This window comes from Meriones unguiculatus, chromosome 15, assembly GCF_030254825.1.
Source record: "Meriones unguiculatus strain TT.TT164.6M chromosome 15, Bangor_MerUng_6.1, whole genome shotgun sequence".
NCBI classification, from domain to species: Eukaryota; Metazoa; Chordata; class Mammalia; order Rodentia; family Muridae; genus Meriones; species Meriones unguiculatus.
The window spans coordinates 52,591,217-52,611,011 of NC_083362.1; the positions used below are offsets into that span (position 1 = coordinate 52,591,217).

At 38.0% G+C, this 19,795-nt stretch overlaps 1 protein-coding gene across 7 annotated transcripts in view; it reads left to right on the forward strand.

The window, feature by feature from the left end:
* The window catches only part of Pikfyve (phosphoinositide kinase, FYVE-type zinc finger containing), a 93,740-nt gene that overhangs the window by 39,115 nt on the left and 34,830 nt on the right, over positions 1 to 19,795 (forward strand). For all 7 annotated transcript variants that reach the window (XM_021660089.2, XM_060368498.1, XM_021660085.2 and 4 more), the window contains 8 exons: positions 1,684 to 1,813; positions 2,196 to 2,376; positions 3,162 to 3,236; positions 5,768 to 5,875; positions 13,659 to 13,799; positions 14,958 to 15,084; positions 15,317 to 16,473; positions 19,399 to 19,499. In XM_021660089.2, coding sequence (XP_021515764.2) covers positions 1,684 to 1,813; positions 2,196 to 2,376; positions 3,162 to 3,236; positions 5,768 to 5,875; positions 13,659 to 13,799; positions 14,958 to 15,084; positions 15,317 to 16,473; positions 19,399 to 19,499 — 2,020 coding nt within the window. The remainder of the gene's footprint in view (positions 1 to 1,683; positions 1,814 to 2,195; positions 2,377 to 3,161; positions 3,237 to 5,767; positions 5,876 to 13,658; positions 13,800 to 14,957; positions 15,085 to 15,316; positions 16,474 to 19,398; positions 19,500 to 19,795) is intronic.

The window sequence follows — 19,795 nt, forward strand, 5'->3', positions numbered from 1 at the left end:
GTTCCTGGGGTTTCAGAAAAAGAGGATGTGGGGCATGTTGGAACAATGGAGGCCAGTGGCAGCTTGGCAGGCCTAACATCTGGTTCATTTAGAAGTTTATAGACTGGCTGGTCATGTAATTAAAAAGTGTCAGTCTTGTGCCTCATGTACCCATGACACATACTTTATAGAAGTTGGTTTGCTTTAAAAGAGGAAGTACTAGAATTTCCCCTCTCTTTCTCCCCATTTGTTCAGTCATATTATTCAGTGATTATTTAATGAGCACATGTTTTGTAAAACATTTTTATCTATCTATTTTTTTTGTCATCTATTTTACCCCTTTAAAAATTACTGTTTGTATTTTTGTAAGTCATGTGTGTGTGTCTGCATGTGTTTATGTGCATGTGAGTGCAGGTGCCAGCAGAGAGACACCAAAGGTGTTGGCCTGATGTGGGAGTTGGGAACTGAACTCTATCTTCTGGAAGAACAGCAAATGCTCTTAACTTATGAATCATCTCTCCAGCTCCCAAAGCAATGTAAACCAGGCTGGCCTCAAATCCATAGAGCTATACTGCAGCCTTTGCCTCCTGAGTGCTGAGATTAAGGGTGTACACTACCACACCCAAGTCACCTGTAAGGACTTTTCAGAGTCTTATGTAAACGATTTATATAATGTTTTATTTAATATAATTTCTTTATGGTTTTGTTTTTTAGTCTATTTTGTTAAACATTTTGTTTTAAGGCCTATGTTGTAAAGTACAGTAGAGGATTGTGTGAAGAATCTTTATACTGTCATCTGGGGCTAGGGATGTCCATTTGAGTTACTCTCTTGGGAGTTCAGGGCCCACGTGACTCTGTTGTACTGTCATCATTCAGATTTCAGTTGAATGTGGTTTTCAGTTTATGATTTTATGTGGAAAATCTGCATTCTTAGTAACTCTAAAACAGTGGCTCTCAGCCTGTGTGAGTCACAACCCCTTTACGGATCAAATGACACCTTTATAGGGGTTACTTAAGAAAGCACAGATGTTTATATTGTGATTCATAACAGTAACAAAATACAGTTATGAAGTAGTGACAAAAATAATTTAATAGTTGGGGGACCACCGAAACACGAGGGACTGTATTAAAGGGTTGCAGTGTTAGGCAGGTTGAAAATCACTGCTTTAAAACAAAGAGGATAGCCAGGAGGTGGTGGCACACTCCTTTAATCCCAGTACATACGGAGGCAGAGGCAGGCGAGTCTCTGTGAGTTCGAGGCTAGCCTGGTTTAGAGTGACAGCCAGGTTTCTAGGATTGCCAGGGCTGCACAGAGAAACCCAAACAGGATGCAAAATTACCATTCTGTTTGTGTTTCAGAATTCATGTTGACACTCTTGGTGCAAGAGTCCATGTAACTTCAGTTAAGTTGCTTTTAGTAACTGTGCTCAGATTTTGCCTGATGCCAGTTGTTGCTGGGTCTTGCATGTGCTAGAGAAGTGCTGTACCTCAAGCCCTGCTTCTGCATTTTAGTGTGTTGACGTATGTATATATGTATGATTGCATATTTTCTTATGTATTTTAATTGTATATTGATTACAGGTCTTTGCCGTTTTATGGCAATAATTTATACTGGCCAACTTCAGAGATTTTTTATTTTCTAAATATATGAGCTGATGATGTAAAACATGAGAATAAATTACTAACTTCTTATTTTATGTTTAGAGTCCTTATTTAATCGACGAGTAGAGGAAAAATCCAAAGAGCTGCCTTTCACTCCTCTGGGCTGGCATCATAACAACTTGGAGCTCTTGCGGGAGGAGAATGAGGAGAAGCAAGCCATGGAAAGGCTGCTGTAAGGCACTAAACCTTAAATTTTCACCTATAGTTTTTGTAATTTTCAGTGACTTGGGCATATGCCTAATTCCTGTTCCTTATAAAGTGAAAAATACTAATTTAAAATATATTCTGATTTCTGATGAAATATCTTATAAAACAGAGTTCCCAATTTATGTGTTAAAATTTTAATTTAGCAGTTTGAAGGTTTTTTTTATTAGTTTGAAAATATTCCCAGCTTTCATTTCTGTGCATAATCTTTATGGTGAAGATACATTGAAAGAATAAAATTGAAATGGAAGATCTTATGTGTGAGCCATAATTGGAATGTTTTTTCTTGTAGAGTGCCTCTTGTGTTTTTAGTATTAACTGTGTAAACTTGCTTTCATGACATTTTGTAGTTCAGCTAATCATAACCACATGATGGCACTACTCCAGCAATTGCTTCATAATGAATCATTGTCATCATCTTGGAGGGACATCATTGTGTCACTCGTCTGCCAGGTTGTTCAGACAGTCCGACCTGATGTCAAGCACCAGGATGATGACATGGATATCCGTCAATTTGTCCACATCAAGAAGGTGAGCTCAGTGGGACAGAGAGGTGGCTCAGAGGTTAAAAGCATTGGCTGTTCTTCCAAAGGTCCTGAGTTCAATCCCCAGCAACCATATGGAGGTTCACAACCATCTATAATGAGATCTGGTGCCCCCTTCTGGCCTACAAGGCATACATGCAGGCAGAACACTGTATACATAATAAATAAATAAATCTTTAAAAAAAAGAAAAAAAGGTGAGCTCTGCTAATGTTTGCTGATGCTAGGAACTGATGAGGCAGGCCTAATAGTCATCAGGTGATCTGAAAGGAGCTGTTGCCATGTCAGTGATACAAACAGAGCTTTGGTAGCCCTCATAGGAAGTGAGAGGAACATGGAAAGAGTGAGTTGGGTGTGAGGTGAGGACCAAAATAAATAGTTTCTTCCTTTCTTAATGCTTCTTCTTGGCATGCTATTTATGAGAAGGTCTGTTCTCAAAGGTTACTGTCACTATCATGAGGGAAAGCAGTGGGTAAGTGCTTTAATTAGATAATACTAACTTTCGAATATATGTTTTATCTATAATATTTAATGTTAAAAATAGTGCCAAAGACATCAGCTCATTTAGTCAATGAGTAGAGTAGCATATGTGATCTTACAGAGTAAAGGGTAGAAAAACAGTCATGATGAGATAGATAATCATGATGAAATGAACTATATATCTTTCTACCCTTTATTTAACTGTGTTATAGTTCAAAGATGTAAAGGCATAATAAATAATAGCCATCTGATGAAGTTTGAGGGTACATCACTGATTTTTCTTGTTTTATTAGATCCCAGGTGGAAAGAAATTTGATTCCATGGTTGTCAATGGCTTTGTTTGTACCAAAAACATTGCGCATAAAAAGGTAAGAGTTTCAGTTCAGCAGTGAAATTTAGTAGACCATGACTTTTTGTTAAGCTCACAAGTTGGGACTTCTTAATTATATAAGAAAAGAAGATGTTGAAGGGTACCTAGCCATGTGTTTCATAAAGGTGAAAGTTTGGAGGTTCCAGGAGTATCTCCCAGAGCTGATGATGAATTGGAATTTGAATAATGGGAGCTCATAAGATAGAAGAAGGAAGGTGAGAAGTTGGTTTCCAGATCAGTAGAGCGCAAGGATACTGGTATCCTGTCTCCCTAGACCTTGCCTCCAGGCAGGGTTTTTCTGTTCATTCAGATGTTCAGTTTTCTACAACTGGTCCTTTTGCAGAATTGTCATTATTTTATGCTTCTCACCCATTCTGCCTTCCCCTCAGATCTAAAGCCTCTTGAGCATGAGCACAAAGACAGAAAGTTAGGTTAGATATTGAATGTTAGGGAATCTTGAGATTTGAAAGTGTAAAATGTTGGACTGTCAGTTGGCTCTGAAGGAAGCAGGCAAGGTCTATGTTCTCACCAAGGGTTCGAACTTCTGAGGGCTTTTAATTCTCAAAGTATAGCGTATGTCAGGATTTGCTGGGCACCTTCTTAAATATGTGGATCCCCAAACTTCTTAGACCAGCGCATCAGTAGGTTTAAGGGAATAGGAAAGGGTAGATGAGTGAGGGGAGGATCCTATTACATTTAAAGTGGGCACTATGGATATTTCAGTGTCATCTGTTGATCACCACAGTAGAGAAAATTTTTATTGATTAATTTTCTGTGTGTGTTTTGCTTGCACACGTCTGTGTGCCATGTGTATGTCTGATGCCATGGAGGTCAGAAGAGGGCATTGGATCTCCTGGAACTAGAGTTGCAGATGGTTGTGAGCTGCCATGGGTGCTGGGAATTGTACACCCAGAGCTCTTAACTGCTGTCTTATCAGCACCTTGCTCTTCACATTTTGAGAAACTATGATACCAATCTCACATCTTGCTCTACTTCACAATCATCAAGGAAACTAGGGATGTCTTGGCCTCATCACAGGAGACATTGGTTTTAGTGCTGGAAAAGTTGAGACAGCCATAAAGTAGATAAAGTAGATGCTGGAACTGTAGTTCTGTTTTTACTATTTTCTAAGTATAGATAGTTGCCCCTGAGTTGTTGCGGGTTATTGGTTCCAGAGTCTCAAGGGGATGCTGAGATCTGGGATGCTCAAGTTCAAGTGTTTGCCTATAATCTGTTGAGTTTTTTTTCCTACATGGCTACTACAGTGTAAATGTATAAATAGTTTTTAAGCTGTATTGTTTGGGTCATAATAAATTATAATGATAAAAGTTAATTTGTGCATGATTAGGACTCAGATTTTTTTTCCCTCCGTCTTGTGGATATTTTCTATCTGCAGTAGGTGAAACCCAGGATGTGAAAATCATGGGTATGGAGGGCTGACTATAAGACATTTAACTTTTAAAAAATTGTTAATGATCAGTTATAAATAATATGCTGGAATTCAATATTATTTCTTAGACATGGTCCAAAAATTACTGGGTATTTACATATACCATCTTGTAAATCAGGAGATTACCTTTGTAAGGTACACAATCAAACCAAAATAAGTAATGTTTATTGAATTAAGAGTAAGTGTGTTAGTCAGGTGGTGGCACATGCCTTTAATCCCAGCACACAGGAGGCAGAGGCAGGTGGATCTCTATGAGTTAGAGGCTAGCCTGGTATACAGGGTAAGTTCCAGGATAGCCAGGGCTATGTAAAGAAACTGTATCTCAAACAAACAAAAGACTAGATGTGTTGTGTCCTTTTAGGAGTTGAAGAAAATCATGTGTAGGAGAGGAAGAAATATAGCCATGAATTATTGGTTTGCCTCACTAATCATATTTAGAGGTATTCTATAATATTAGAGCCCTAAGTATATTTCCTCAGTTACTTACTGTCCTTAGAACTGTTTGCCAGTTTGGGCTGTGTGAGTTTGGTCAAACTGAAACCTTGATGGTAGGACCCAGGCTATTCTACCGTGGCTTTACTTGGATGGTAGGAGTGTTGACACAAATTTTTTCTTTTGAAAAGAATTTAATGTTTTCTCTTTTAACTTCACATTATCTAGTTGGGCTTGCCAATTTAAGATTATTGGGGAATTTACTCTGTTAGAATAATGTTCAAGTACCATTAATTTTTTCCTTCCTTTTCTACTTTTGAAATTTAGAAAGACTGAAATATATTTTCAAAGTTGCTTGTCTAGAGTGTGTGAATAGTCTGCGTATAATACTCACCGCCACCTAGAGCATGTTATTTGTTTTTACAGCATGAGAAATTAAAAACAAAAACATAATGAGTTGTATAGAGGGATAAGTAAGAAAAAATTGTTTTTGAAGAACTTGCTTTGAAAAAAAAAAAAAAAAGAGAATAACCCAAAAGTAATAGAGTTTGATAATAGTAGGAATTATGTGCAATATGAATTTAAAATTATGACATAGGTCTATAAAGTGCAAACCTTTAACAAACTTTATTATTATTATTTTTTAGATGAATTCTTGTATTAAAAACCCCAAAATCCTTCTGTTGAAGTGTTCCATTGAGTATCTATATAGAGAAGAAACTAAGTTTACTTGCATTGATCCTATTGTGCTTCAGGTAAGAATTTCTGGAAGAAATCATTTGATGGCATGGATGCTTCCCTTGTGTGCTGCTTGCTACTTCTTAATTTAAAAAACAAAAAACAAAAAAAACCAAACAAAAAAAACTTGTTACATTTAAGTTAATAAGTTTGTGTTACACTTTAGGAACTGGCTTACCTCAATCTTCTTCACTGTTTTTAAAGGTTTAGAATGTTAAAGGGAGTACATGGCTGGGAATGTATGGGGAAAAAAGTGAAAATTCAAGTTTGGATTTATTTCTCTTCTGTACTTTAGCCATTGCTTTACTGGGAGAGTTTCTTTAACTTCTTAGGTTAATGGAACCTCCTATTTTGGCACATAGACTCCCACTAATATCTTTTTCTAGAATAAAAATAGCTTATATGTAGTTGGCAAATACAGGGATAATTTAAGATGGGGATTACGTTGGTTTCTCTTTGCTTTTCCTGAGTACCGGGCACCAAAATAGCAGCTGTAAGTTATAACCTCAGCTTTTTTGCTGCACAGGCACAAGTTCTCTTAGTTTTCTGAAGAAGTGATTACAAAGCTCTCTTCCCAGAAAGATGCACTCCTAGCCAGGCTGGCTCTTGGGAGCTTTACTGCCCAGAGCCATCTCTACCTATACTGTTGTAGTTCTTTGCATGTTTTTAATTGTAATAGAATTAAATACATCACATTCCTTTTTTCTTTTCTGCCTCCAGCCCCTCTTAGCTATCCTCTCTTGAACCCCTTCCATGTCCCACCTACTCTCTAGTTGATAGCCTTTTTTTGATGATTATTGTTATGTATGTGTATGTACAATTTTACACACACGTGCGCTCACACAGTCATAGCTCTTACATCTGTGACTCAGGGAACACTTCAGAAGAGTAAAAAGAAATATTCCAAGAGCCAGAGGACCAGGAAGTCTGCTGTGAATGGTCTCTCCTAAAAATGCTTACATACACAAGACTAGAACAATGGCAGTATCAATGGACATGCTAACGGAAAGGTAGAAAATTTCTTCTCTTTTGAAGTGTTCCCTGAGTCACAGATGTAACAGCTGTGATGTAGATCTTGAGGTGGGCTCACTATGGTCTGTTGATCTTTTCATTGTGTCCAGTTGTGTTTTTTTTTTTTTTTGTGCTAGTCTACTTTCACTGGAAAGAGAGTTTTTTTTTGATGAGGGGTGGTAGCCACATCTCTATGGGTGTAAGGATAAGATTTAAAATTTTATCCAAGGCACTCTTCAGCCATGTTGTACTGTCTTGGGGGGGGTAATATACATTTTCTGTTAAGGCAACAATTATTATTATATTTCTTTTATTGAAACTAGATTCTTTTCTCATACAATATATCCTGAGTATAGTTTCCTTTTCTCTTCTCATTTTCTTCCCACCTGCCTTTCCCTCCAGATTTACTCCTTTCTGTCTCTCATTAGGAAACAAAGGAAAACAGGCTTCTAATGATAACAACCAAACATGAACATAATAAGATGAAGCAAAAACTATCATATTGAAGTTGGACGTGGCAACCTAACAGGAGGGGAAAAAAAGAGCAAGCACAAGAGTCAGAGACCTACTCATTCTTATAGTCAGGAGTCCCATAAAAATACTAAGCAAAAAGCTGTAACATCTACACAGAGGACCTGGTGCAGACCCATGTAGGCTTTGTGCTTGCGGTGTCAGTCTCTATGAGCTTGTATGTGCCTTTAGTTGATTCAGAGAGCCTTGTAATCCTGGTATCCTCCATCCTTTTTGGCTTTTACAATCTTTCCACCTCCTCTTCCATGAAATATCTGAGCTCTGAGGGGAGGTATTTGATAGATACCTTCAATTTAGACTCTCTCTCTCCCTCTCTCTATATATTCTCTGGCTATGGGTCTCTGCATTTGTTCCCATTGGCTGCTGTAGGAAGCCTCTCTGATGATGACTGGATAAGGCACCGATCTATGAGTATATCAGAATAAAAGGAGTCAATTCATTGCTTTTTTTTTTTTTTTTTTTTTTAAAAAAAAGACCAGTAGTGTTTGGATTTATCCCAGGTAGTCTGAGCTATCTAGTCTCTGGTTCTTAGTAACCTAAGCAGTATTGGGCATGGATTCCCTTTCATGGAGTGGGTCTTAAGTCAAATCAAACATTGGTTAGGTACTCCTACAAATTCTGTGCCATTGTTGGCATAGCATATTTTGCAGGCAGGACAGATTGTAGGTTGAAGGTTTTATGGCTGGGTTGGTGTCCATGTTTCTCTTTTAGTAGCCTTCGGAGTACCTTACTGCATCAAAGAAACCATAAAGTAAGCACCAGTTTGACTTCTTCATATTTGGTGAGTTGTGTGGGTGTTGTCCTCAGCAATGTAACTCCTACTGTCAGTTTAAAGAGGACAATTTTTTGTCTTAGCAACAGTCTGGTTGTTTGGAAATTTACATGGGACCCTCTTGGTCAGCAACTCAATTAAATGCAACCCAGTCCTGCCATGGAAAGCCTTGCCTGGCTACAGGCAATGGCCAGTTGAGACTGTGTATCCCCTATTACTAGGAGTCCTCATTAGGATCACCTTCATAGATCCCAGGAAGTTTCCATTGCTTTAGGGTCCCACATCAGCCCTCCAGATGCCCCCAATTCCAGTTGTCTCTCCTGCACTCTTTCCCTCTACCTCATCTCTAACCTGATACCTCTGCCACCTGTGTCTTCTGTTCCCACCTGACCCCAGTTTGCACTTCACCCTTCCAGACCCATGTGTCCCCCCAGATCTCCTCTTTACCTAACTTCTCTGGCTCTACAGATTGTAGCTCGGTTATCATTTTCTTAGTGGCTAATATCCCCTTATAAATGAATATATACAATATTTTATCTTTTTGGATCAGGATTACCTCACTCAGGATGATTTTGTTTAGTTCCATCTGTTCGCCTGCAAATTTCATGATGCTATTTTTTAAACTGCTGAATAATACACCACTGTGTAAATGTACCACATTTTCTTCATCCCTTTTACATTTGAGGGACATTTGGGTTGTTTCCACTTCCTGGTTATTGTGAATAAAGCTGCTGTGAACATAGTTGAGCAAGTGTCCTTGTGACAGGATGGAGTGTCCTTTGAGTATCTGTCCAGGAGTGGTATAGCTGGGTCTTAAGGTAGATTGATTTCTAATGTTCTGAGGAACCACTGATTTCAATATTGGTTGTATAAGTTTGCATTCCTATCAGCGATGCATGAGTGTTCCTCTTGCTTCACGTCCTTTCCAGCATGAGCTGTCACTTGTGTTATTAATCTTACCCATTCTGACAGTTACATGATGGAATCTCAAAGTCATCTTGATTTGCGTTTCCCTGATGGCTAAGGATGTTGAACATTTATTTGTTTCTTAGCCATTTTAGATTGCTCTATGGAGAAGTTCCTGTTCAGATATTTTAACCCCTTTCCCATCTTTTTGATCTTTTTGAGACAGGGTTTCTCTGTGTAGCCCTGGCTATTGGCCTGGATCTCAGAGATCTGCCTGCCTTTTCATCCTCAGTGCTGGGATTAAAAGCGTGTGCCACCAGGCTTTTGAAGTGTGACCTAATGATTTTTTTGGATTTTCTTGGTGTCGTTGTTGTAGTCCCCCTTTTTGTTTTTGATTTTGTTAATTTGAATATTTTCTCTTCATCTTTTAGTTAGTTTGGATAAAGACTTGTCTATTTTCATTAAGGAGGCACATGCCTGTAATCCAGCACTCGGGAAGGCAGAGGCAGGTGGGATCTCTGTGGGTTTGAGGCCAGCCTGGTCTATAAAGTGAGTCCAGGGCAGCCAAGACTACTCAGAGAAACCCTGTCTCAAAAGACAAAACAAACAAACAAAAACAAAAAAAGAAAAGAAAAACAAAACAGAAAAAAGTGACTTGTCTATCTTGTTGATTATTCTCTGTTTCTATTTATTGACTTTGCCCTTATTTATTTCTTGCCCTCTACTCCTTTTGGATATTATTACTTCTTTTTTTCTACAGCTTTCAGGTATGCTGTTAAGTTGCTACTATGAGATCTCTTCAGTTGTTTTGTGTTAGTACTTAGCGTTAGCATCACTTTCCTTTTGTTTCATAAGTTTGAGTATGTTGCGTATTCATTTTCACTCAGTTGTAGAAAGTCTGTAATGCCTATTTTGGTGTCTTGACTTATTTTCTCGTACAATAGAGAGTTGTTCAGTTTTCGTAAGTTTATAAGCTTCTGTTTCTGTTGTTGATCTCTAGCTTTATTCTGTGGTGGTCTTATAGGATACAGGGAATTGTTTCAATTTTTCTTGTATCTGTTGAAACTTGTTTTGTGTCTGAGTATGTCATTAGTTTTGGAGGAAGTCCCATGAGGTGCATAGAAGAAGGTATATTCTTTTGTGTTTCGGAGAGATGTTCTGTAAATATCTGTTTTGTTTTTACTCTGTTAGCTCCAATAGATCTGTTTTTGTCTGGATGTCCTATTCATTGATGAGAGTGGGGTATTGCTTGAACTATCTTTTTACAACCCTTTTCCCTAAGATAATATTTATCCTTGATGTTGTAGTGTGTTTCCTGGATGTAGCAGAAGGTTGGATCCTTTTTTTCTGCATCTTCTGTAATTTTTATTTTTGTATTCTTCTATTTTGTTAAAAATATTTTCTGGGCCTTTGAGCTAGTATTTCTTTCCTTCCTTTATTCCTGTTAGTCTTTGGTTTGGTCTTTTCATATTGTCTCAGATTTCCTGGAGTTTTTTTTTTTTTTTTTTTTTGGCAGGGTTTCTCTTTGTAACACCTTGGCTGTCCTGGAATGCTTAGTAGACCAAGTTGGCCTCGAAATCTCAGATATCTGCCTGCCTGCCTTTGCCCCCCAAGTGCTGGGGTTGAAGGTGTGGGCCACCACCACCTGGATAGACTTAACAGTTTTTTCTCTAATGTATCCATTTTATTGTGTCTCCAGTGCCTGAGATTCTCTCTTCCCATCTCTTGTGTTCTTTTGGTGAAGTTTGCCTTTATAGTTTATGTTCTTATTCCTAATTTTTATTTCCAGCGTTTCCCTAGTTTGTGTTTTCTTTATTGGTTCTACTTAATTTTCAGGCCTGGAACGATTTTATTCATTGTCTTCAATTGGACTAGTTTTGCTTTGAAGTCTATTTTGTTAGATATTAAAATGGCTATACGAATTTGCTTCTTAGGTCCATTTGGTTGGAATATCTTTTTACAGCCCTTTTCCTTGTGGAGTTGTTAAAATGTGTAAAATTGAACCTTGGATTTCATGAACCATGGTACTTGAAATCTGTAGATATTCTTAATTAAAGAGTTATGCTTAACTTACTTCATAGTTATTTCATTCTCCGAATCTTGTTAACAAATTTATTTTTTCATGTGAATTATGTTTTGAGCACATCTGTAGTTAACATAGATTTAATTCTGATATCATGAGGCATCTCGTTCAGCAGTGTTTTCAAACATTTTTAAAAACCTTTAATTCTATTTCTGTTAAACTTCTTAGTTTGAAAAGAAAAATATCAGCTAATTTGATATATTTTTTCCTCATTTTTTTTTCTTTTCTGTCTCTTATGTCCTTCCTACCACCTCCAAGTGTAAAATAATCAGGGAGGAAGCAAATGTAGTCCGAAAAGGACGAGAAGCAAGGGACAGGATGTAATTGGTTTGTGTTGTCGTTTACACTGCTGTACTAGATTTGTTGGTCTGTAGTCCTCCAAATGGTGCTTGGGACACACCTTGTGATAGTCTTTCTTGGATGAGCAAGAACCAGACCTGCTTTTTAGTATGGAACTTTATGTACAGTTTTATTAGTGAAATAGAGTAATTTGCCAACACTGTACCAGAGGCAGACCATGTTTGTGTGTGCTTATGTATGTGTGTGTCGCACAGAATCTTATATAGACTGGGCCGCCCTGGACACACATTTATTTATTCATCTATCTATCTATCTATCTATCTATCTATCTATCTATTCATTCATTTATTTATATTAATTACAGTTTATTCACTTTGTATCCCCCCATAAGCCCCTTCCTCCTCCCCTCCTGGTCCCACCCTCCCTCCCCCTTCTTCACACATGCCCCTCCCCAAGTCCACATGCCCTGGACTTTTAATTTGGCTTTACTAATGCTGAGAGTACAGGTTTGTTTTAACCATGTTTAGCTTCAGGATAATTTAATTAAATTTTATTAGAGGTGTACAAACAGAATAATTACAATGTCCTTAAATTAAAATTTTTTTAATATTTTTATTTTTTTATGTACATTGGTGTTTTGTCTGCATGTGTAAGGGGGTTGGGTCCCCTGGAACAGGAGTTACAGGCAGTTGTGAGCTGCTTGTGTGGGTGCTGGAATTGAACCTGGGTCCTTTGGAAGATCAGACAGTGCTCTTAACCACTGAGCCATCTCTGTAGTCCCTAAATTAAATTTTAATAAGCAGTTTAGGAAGCTAACCTATTTTACTAATAAAGGGAAAATGTGGGAATGCATAGTTCTATATCTTTTTGTTTGTTTATTTTGAATAGACTTGCTACATATCCTAGGGTGATCTTAAACTGAGGATCATTTGTCTTCAGAGTTGGAGTTCTAGGATTGTAGGCATATGCCAGCATGCTAGGCAAAAATGTGTAATTTCTATAAGTAAAACAGAGAAAGATAGAAGAAATATCCTTCTTAGCAGGTAGTTTAATTTGTTAAAAATCTCATATACTGCGGTGGCTGTGAATGGTTGTACAGGTTTTCATAAAGAAATGCTTTGGGCACATACATGGAGTAGAAGTGGCAGACATGTTCATTTTCAGTTGTCCCCTGTCGGGGACCAGACTCCTGTGACCATTTGCAGTATTCATTTGCTTTGCAATGAAGCCTGTATTGTGGTAATATTTCCATATATTTTTTTCTTTTTCTTTTTTTGGCTTTTCTCTGTGTAACAGCCCTGGCTGTCCTGGAATTGATTTGTAGAAAAGGCTGGCTTTGAACTCTTAGACATCTACATGTCTCTGTCTCCTGAGAGCGGGGATTAAAGGTGTGTGCCACCACACTCAGCTATTATGGTGAAATTATACTAAACATTATGTTTTAGAACTTGAGTTGTATTTGTTTTAGTTGTAATAGGAAATTAGAGTTAGGAGATAAGTGAAGTAACATTTGTCTGAGGATTATTAGTTTTGACTCCCCCAAAAGATACATTTGTATGTTACAGAATGGAGCAGAAAATTCATAACCATACAAATTTAGAAGTTGCTTTTATTGTGATAGTTGTAGGACTAGGCGTTTTTATTGTTTGAAAGTCTAGTTTAAAATCTTTGGAGATTAGCTATTGGGTTCTTGTTTTTTTGGGACAGGGTTTCTCTGTGTAGCCTTGGCTGTGCTGGACTTGCTTTGTAGACCAGGCTGGCCTCAAACTCACAGTCTCATCTGATTCTGTATCCCCAAATGCTGGGATTACAGATGTGCCAACATGCCTGGTGCTTATTGGGTTTTTAATGCTTGTTATTTACACACATGGTTCTTTTTTTCCCCATATGTTGCTAAGGTTGAACCATAGTACCCTGAGGGTGTTTGGCATGTACTCTTCCACTGGGCTACATCTTCAGCAAATTTTTAAAAATAAAGTTTATTGGAGGATAGAACTTTTCCTAAAACTTTTAATTATAATGAATAGTTTAGAATTATGACTAAAATTCTTTGTGCATTTAAATTTGTTACAGACTTACTTGTGAATGAAAAATTACAGACTGGAAATTTATTTTAATAGTCAGGCTGTTATGATATTTTAGTATGTCTGAATCTTGAATTATACCAGGTTTTGTATTTCTGATTTATCTCATCTAGGAAAGGGAATTCTTGAAGAATTATGTGCAGCGAATAGTTGATGTTCGGCCCACATTGGTTCTAGTTGAGAAAACAGTGTCTCGGATCGCTCAGGACATGTTACTGGAGCACGGCATTACTCTGGTCATTAATGTAAAGTCAGTGAGTGTTCTTATTTTTCTATATTTGTTCACTTAAAAGTCATGGCTTTTAAATTAATATGCATGTGTGGTAGGTATGCAGCGATGCTTTTATTTGATACACCACTTACATTGAAAGTGGGACCCTGGTGTGGTAGCTACTCCATTATTGTCTGTAGATTCACTCTGAAAGACAGTGTGACTGTACCTATTCTTTTGGGTGTTTGTGAGGGTAAAGGTGGAATGGACATTAGCCCATCAGCAAGTACTTAATTAGTGCCTCACTATTCCTTCTGCAAAATAGAGGCCACTTTTAAGGAAGCTGATTTTTTAGTTGTTTTCTTACAGTATCTTGTGCTGAGACATGCTATGCAAATGCTCTTAAAAAAGATAATAACAAAATAAAGGAACAATAAAAAGAGAAGACAAGCTCTTACATTGTACTTCTCACAGGTCTGGAACTCACTAATTAGGCCAGGCTGACCTCACACTTGCACTGATCCTCCTGCCTCTGCCTCCCAAGTGCTGGGGTTATACAGATATACCACCATGGCATGCCTATCTTTTGGTAATAGTACCATGAGCATATTTGTTTTTGAGACTACATACTGATTATTAAACAAGTAAATTTGTCCAAATATAGAAAAAAAAACTGTCATGTAATTATTAAAATTAAGGAAATTGTAGACACTGGTATTCCAACCAAGGACCATGCGTGGAGATAACCTAGAATCCCTGCTCAGATGTAGCCCATGGCAGCTCAGTGTCCAAGTACATTCATGTCTCTAACATGAACTCTGGCTGGCTCATTGATCAACGCTCCCTGGTGGTGGTGGTGAGGAAGCAGCCATACCAGGCCACAGAGGAAGACAATGTAGCTAGTTCTGGTAAGACCTGATAGGCTAGGGTCGGATAGGAAGGAAGGGAGGAAGACCCCTTATCAGTAGACTAGGGCATAGGGGGAGAAAAGGGAGAGAAGATGGGATTGGGAGGAGTCGAGGGAGGGAGCCTCCAGCTGGGATATAAAGTGAGTAAAGTATAATAAATAAAATAAAAAATTAAGGAAATTGATTGTGAACATTATTTTGTTTTAATATTCCATGTACTTTTCCAGATTAAATTTATTAAGGTTTTTTTACTCATAGCTAATTCTGTAATGCAATGTTTTTCTGTGTTGTAGCAAGTTTTAGAACGAATTAGTCGGATGACCCAAGGTGATTTAGTGGTATCCATGGACCAGCTGCTTACTAAACCACACCTGGGCACTTGCCACAAATTTTATATGCAGATATTTCAGTTGCCTAATGGTGAGTCATCTCAAGTATACATTCACTTAGTTGGGGATCTGAAGGAGTGAATCGACTCCTAGTTAAATATATAGGATTGTTTATCCAGGAAGTGTTAATATCTGTTAGCATGGTTAAGAGAGAGTAATCCAGTGTGGTTTTATTCCTGTGAAGGTTTTCTTTTTTGTGGGTAGTAAATTCTGTTTGGTTCTCTGGATTGTTATCTGAGTCTCTTAATTTTTTTTATTTGTAGAGCAAACCAAAACACTGATGTTTTTTGAAGGCTGCCCACAGCACCTTGGCTGCACAATCAAGCTAAGAGGAGGCTCTGAGTATGAGCTGGCTCGAGTTAAGGAGATCCTAATATTTATGACCTGTGTAGCTTATCATTCTCAGCTAGAAATCTCCTTTCTCATGGATGAGTTTGCTATGCCTCCAACATTAACGCAAAGCCCTTCATTCCACTCTCTGACTGAGGGCTTAGGGGAAGAGGGAGTTCCTCAGGAGCAGTTCAGTGGTAGCTCCCTTCCCCAGGACCCAGAGTGCCCTCCTGATTCCCTGTCTTCTGATGATAGCACTTTGGTGGAATCAAGGATTGTGCTTGAGAAGGGTGAGCAAGACAATAAAAGTGTTCCACAGGCTGTTACCTCTTTGAAGCATCAAGATTACACCACTCCCACTTGCCCAGCAGGTATCCCCTGTGCTCTCTTTGCATTGGTACCTGAGGCATTGTTACCTCTCCATATGGATCAACAGGATGCTGTAGGAAATGAACAGCCAGAGACATTGCAGCAAACAGATGAACAACAGGATCCCAAAAGCCAGATGAGAGCCTTTAGAGACCCTCTACAAGATGACACTGGAATGTATGTTACTGAGGAAGTCACCTCCTCTGAAGATAAACGAAAGACTTATTCCTTGACATTTAAACAGGAATTAAAAGATGTGATCCTCTGTATCTCTCCAGTTATTACATTCCGGGAACCTTTCCTTTTAACTGAAAAGGGGATGAGGTGCTCAACTCGAGATTATTTTCCAGAACAGATTTACTGGTCTCCTCTTCTCAACAAAGAGGTAAAGGAAATGGAGAGCAGGAGGAAGAAACAGCTGCTTAGGGATCTCTCTGGACTTCAGGGCATGAATGGCAGTGTTCAGGCCAAGTCTATTCACGTCTTACCCTCACATGAATTAGTGAGCACCAGGATTGCCGAACATCTGGGTGATAGCCAGAGGCTGGGTAGAATGCTGGCTGATTATCGAGCTAGAGGAGGAAGAATTCAGTCAAAACATTTGGACCCTTTTGTCCACTCAAAAGATACATCATGTACTTCAAGTGGCAAATCAGGAAACAAAACTGAGAGTGATGAAGAGAGGGGATTGATTCCAAGTGATGTCTTATGGTCAGCAAAGGTAAGTCATCACTCTTGAGTGTTTTTCTAAGTTTAGAATTTTGTATGTGTTGAAAAACTAGAGGCAAGATTAAAATCAATATGACAAATTGCATGCAGTTATTAAATATTTACTCTTCTGCTTTTTATTTTTCTTGAGACTAGTGGCTTATATGCATGAAATAGAAAAGTAGGTTCATAAGGTAACAAAACTGGGATTTTAGATTTTAATATGCACTTGTAAAGTGGAAAGGGCCTGAGTTAAGGGAAAGTGTGCAGCTGCTTGAAGTTTGTCTCTGTCGCTTATATGTGATATGATGTAGCTCTTGACTTTTCAGTGTTTTAAGATAGGTCTTGTTTTAGTTTCATTTCGCTGTTATTGTTGCTGTGATCAAATACCCTGATAAAAAGGCAGCTTATGGAAGAGCTTATTTAGCTTGTAATTCCAGGTTACAGCCCATCATTACAGAGAAGCAACGGCAACAGGAACTTGAAGTAATTTATGATACCACAACCACAATTAATAGCAAAGAGAAAGAAATGCATATATGCTGCTTGCTTGCTTGTGCTCAGTTTTATTTCTCCATTCTTCCACAGTTCAAGACCTTTTGCTGGGGATGGTGCCATCCATAGTAGACTGAGTCTTCTCACATTTTGACTCAGATATGCCACCTTCCAACCCAGTGTAGCTAATCGTTCATTGAAACTCTTTTTCCAGTTGATGTCTAAGTTGTGTACCAGCACAGCTTGCTTTATTGTTTTGATGATAGTCATTGTGAGAGACAGAAATTTAATTTTGAAAATGGACCTGTTATAAGAAAGTCTGTAAAGCCGGGCAGTGGTGGTGCACGCCTTTAATCCCAGCACTCAGGAGGCAGAGGTGGGCGGATCTCTGTGATTTTGCGGTCAGTCTCTTCTACAAAGCAAGTCTAGGACAGCCAGGACTACACAGAGAAACCCTGTCTCCAAACAAACAAACATATATATATATATTTAACAGTAAAAATTTTTTATTTTGTCTTTTAACTGTGTCTGTTTAGATAGAAGTTAAAGGTAATTAAAGAAGATTCACTCAAAGTTAAAGATATTTCAAGAAGATTTACTTGTTTATTGATACATTACTAATAATGAAACTAATGAACTCTTTCATTAAATGTAATACAGTCTTGTAATAAAAATACATTTTTTCTGTTAATCAAGGGAATTTTAAATGGTGGCGCTAAATAATTGTTTTTGAGACTCACAAAAAGAACCATGCTTAGTGAGAGTCAAGAAAAGTTGAATGATTTGGTATAAATTTATAGAAAGTGATGAGGGGGTCTCTTATTTTATTGCACATTTATATAGCTTTGATTCAGGATTCCAATTTCTCTTTTCTTGTAGAGTGAATTAAATATATCTGTATGTGTATGTTGCTTGTATATATGTATAATGGTGTTTGTTGAAGCACTGTATCCATTTTTTTTGTAGTTAAAAGGATTACATATTTTGCAGATGACAAGTACCTGACATAAACAATTTAAAGGAGTTTATTTTAGCTCATGATTTCATAGGTTTCAGTCCATACTCCTTGACTGCATTATTCAGGGTAGCTGGAGGCATTGGTAGAGGTATTCACTTCACAGCAGACAAGAAGCAGAGAGAAATAGAAGCACCTGGGATAAGATACAGCCTTGATGGAGACCCCTCCAGTGATCTACTTCTTCCATGTGGCCACCTTCTAGTTTCTAGAACTTCTATTGTAGTACCCTACTGAGGAACAAACCTTAAATATAGGATTTTTGGGCATGGGCATCATTTAACCCATATCACAGGATATCTTGGAACCATTTATGATCTGCATGAAACCCATGGTAACTCCTTAATTACTAAAAAGTATGTCATGAAATTAATTTTGTGAATGATGGTTTTTTTTTCTTTTTGTTTTTAAAAAACAACTTTAAAGATTTGCTATATTAGTATAAAACACTATGGCTATATTTTAGCATGCCCTCCAGAAAGAGAGTTATGTTAGTTTATTTTTGTAACATATCTCATTTTAATGAAAACAAACGCACCTTTTTGGATGTATGTGTGTATATACATGTGTGATTGTATGTATGTATGAACAATGAATAAAGAAAAAGTGGTTTTTCTTTTAGTGTGTGTTTGATTGAAATAGTGTTTTTTTGTTGTTTGTTTGTTTGTTGTAGCCTAGGCTGGCATCAAACTCAAGATCTAGTTGAGCAAGACATTTAACTCCTAATTCTCTAGACTCTGCCTCCCAAGTGCAGGGATTACATGCATGTGCCACCACACTGGCCTGAGTGGTTGTTTAGCCATATAAGCTACCTAGTTTGGTAGCCAGGGTAGCACTTGAGGAGGAACTTTAACTTAGGTTTCTCTACTACTTGAATTTTAACAGGGAACATGTAGTTATTCAAAAACAGGGAAAAGCAGAGGTGAAAAATGCTTTAAAATTTAGAATTCTAGGCATCATCTGTCAGGTTTCCCTAGAAATATATTTTAGTTCATTTGGTCTTTAGGAAACAAACTTCTCCAGCACTCAGGGAGGCAGAAGCAGGCAAGTTTGTGAGTTCAAGGCCAGCCTGGTCTACAAAGTGAGTCCAGGGCAGCCGGGGCTACAGAGAAACCCTGTCTGGAAAAACAAAAACAAAAGAACAAAACAAAGCAAAGAAAAAAAAACTTCTTAGTCCTCTTCCCCTTTTGAACCCAGTGTTGGATATGCCCAGGGCTTCGTTTACATTACAGGCCAGCCCAGTTGCTTTATACTAGGTTTCCCTTAGAGTTCTGAAAACCCAGCTGCTCTTATAGTTAGACTTTTGTAAGTCTCCATAAGCACCCATCGGTGATGACAGGCTTTATTAACAGTGTGAATGTTTTCTGCATCCGTGAATCCTTAGGTACTATGTTCTGACTCAGGTGCTTAGCTGTTCTTGTCCTGCAGGTGGACTGTCTGAATCCTGCTAACCACCAGAGGCTGTGTGTGCTCTTCAGCAGCTCATCTGCCCAGTCCAGCAACGCTCCCAGTGCCTGTGTCAGTCCTTGGTAGGATGCTTCTCCCCTGCACTACTGCACCTAGCAGCGGAATTCCAACAATAAAAACTGCCTGCTTTTAGTTATAACACATTGATGGTCACTTGATTGATAGATATTTAAACTTAAGAAGTAATTGTGAAATTTTTTTGTTCATGGGTAAATAATAGTACCTTAAGTAAGAGTGAAAAACTCTTGAGAGAAGAGAAATTTTTGCATTGTAGAAGTTACAAAGTTGGGTTGGTTTACAAAAGCCAAAAGCTACATTTTGATTATAGCATGTGCAATTTAGGCAAGTTTTCTTTTTG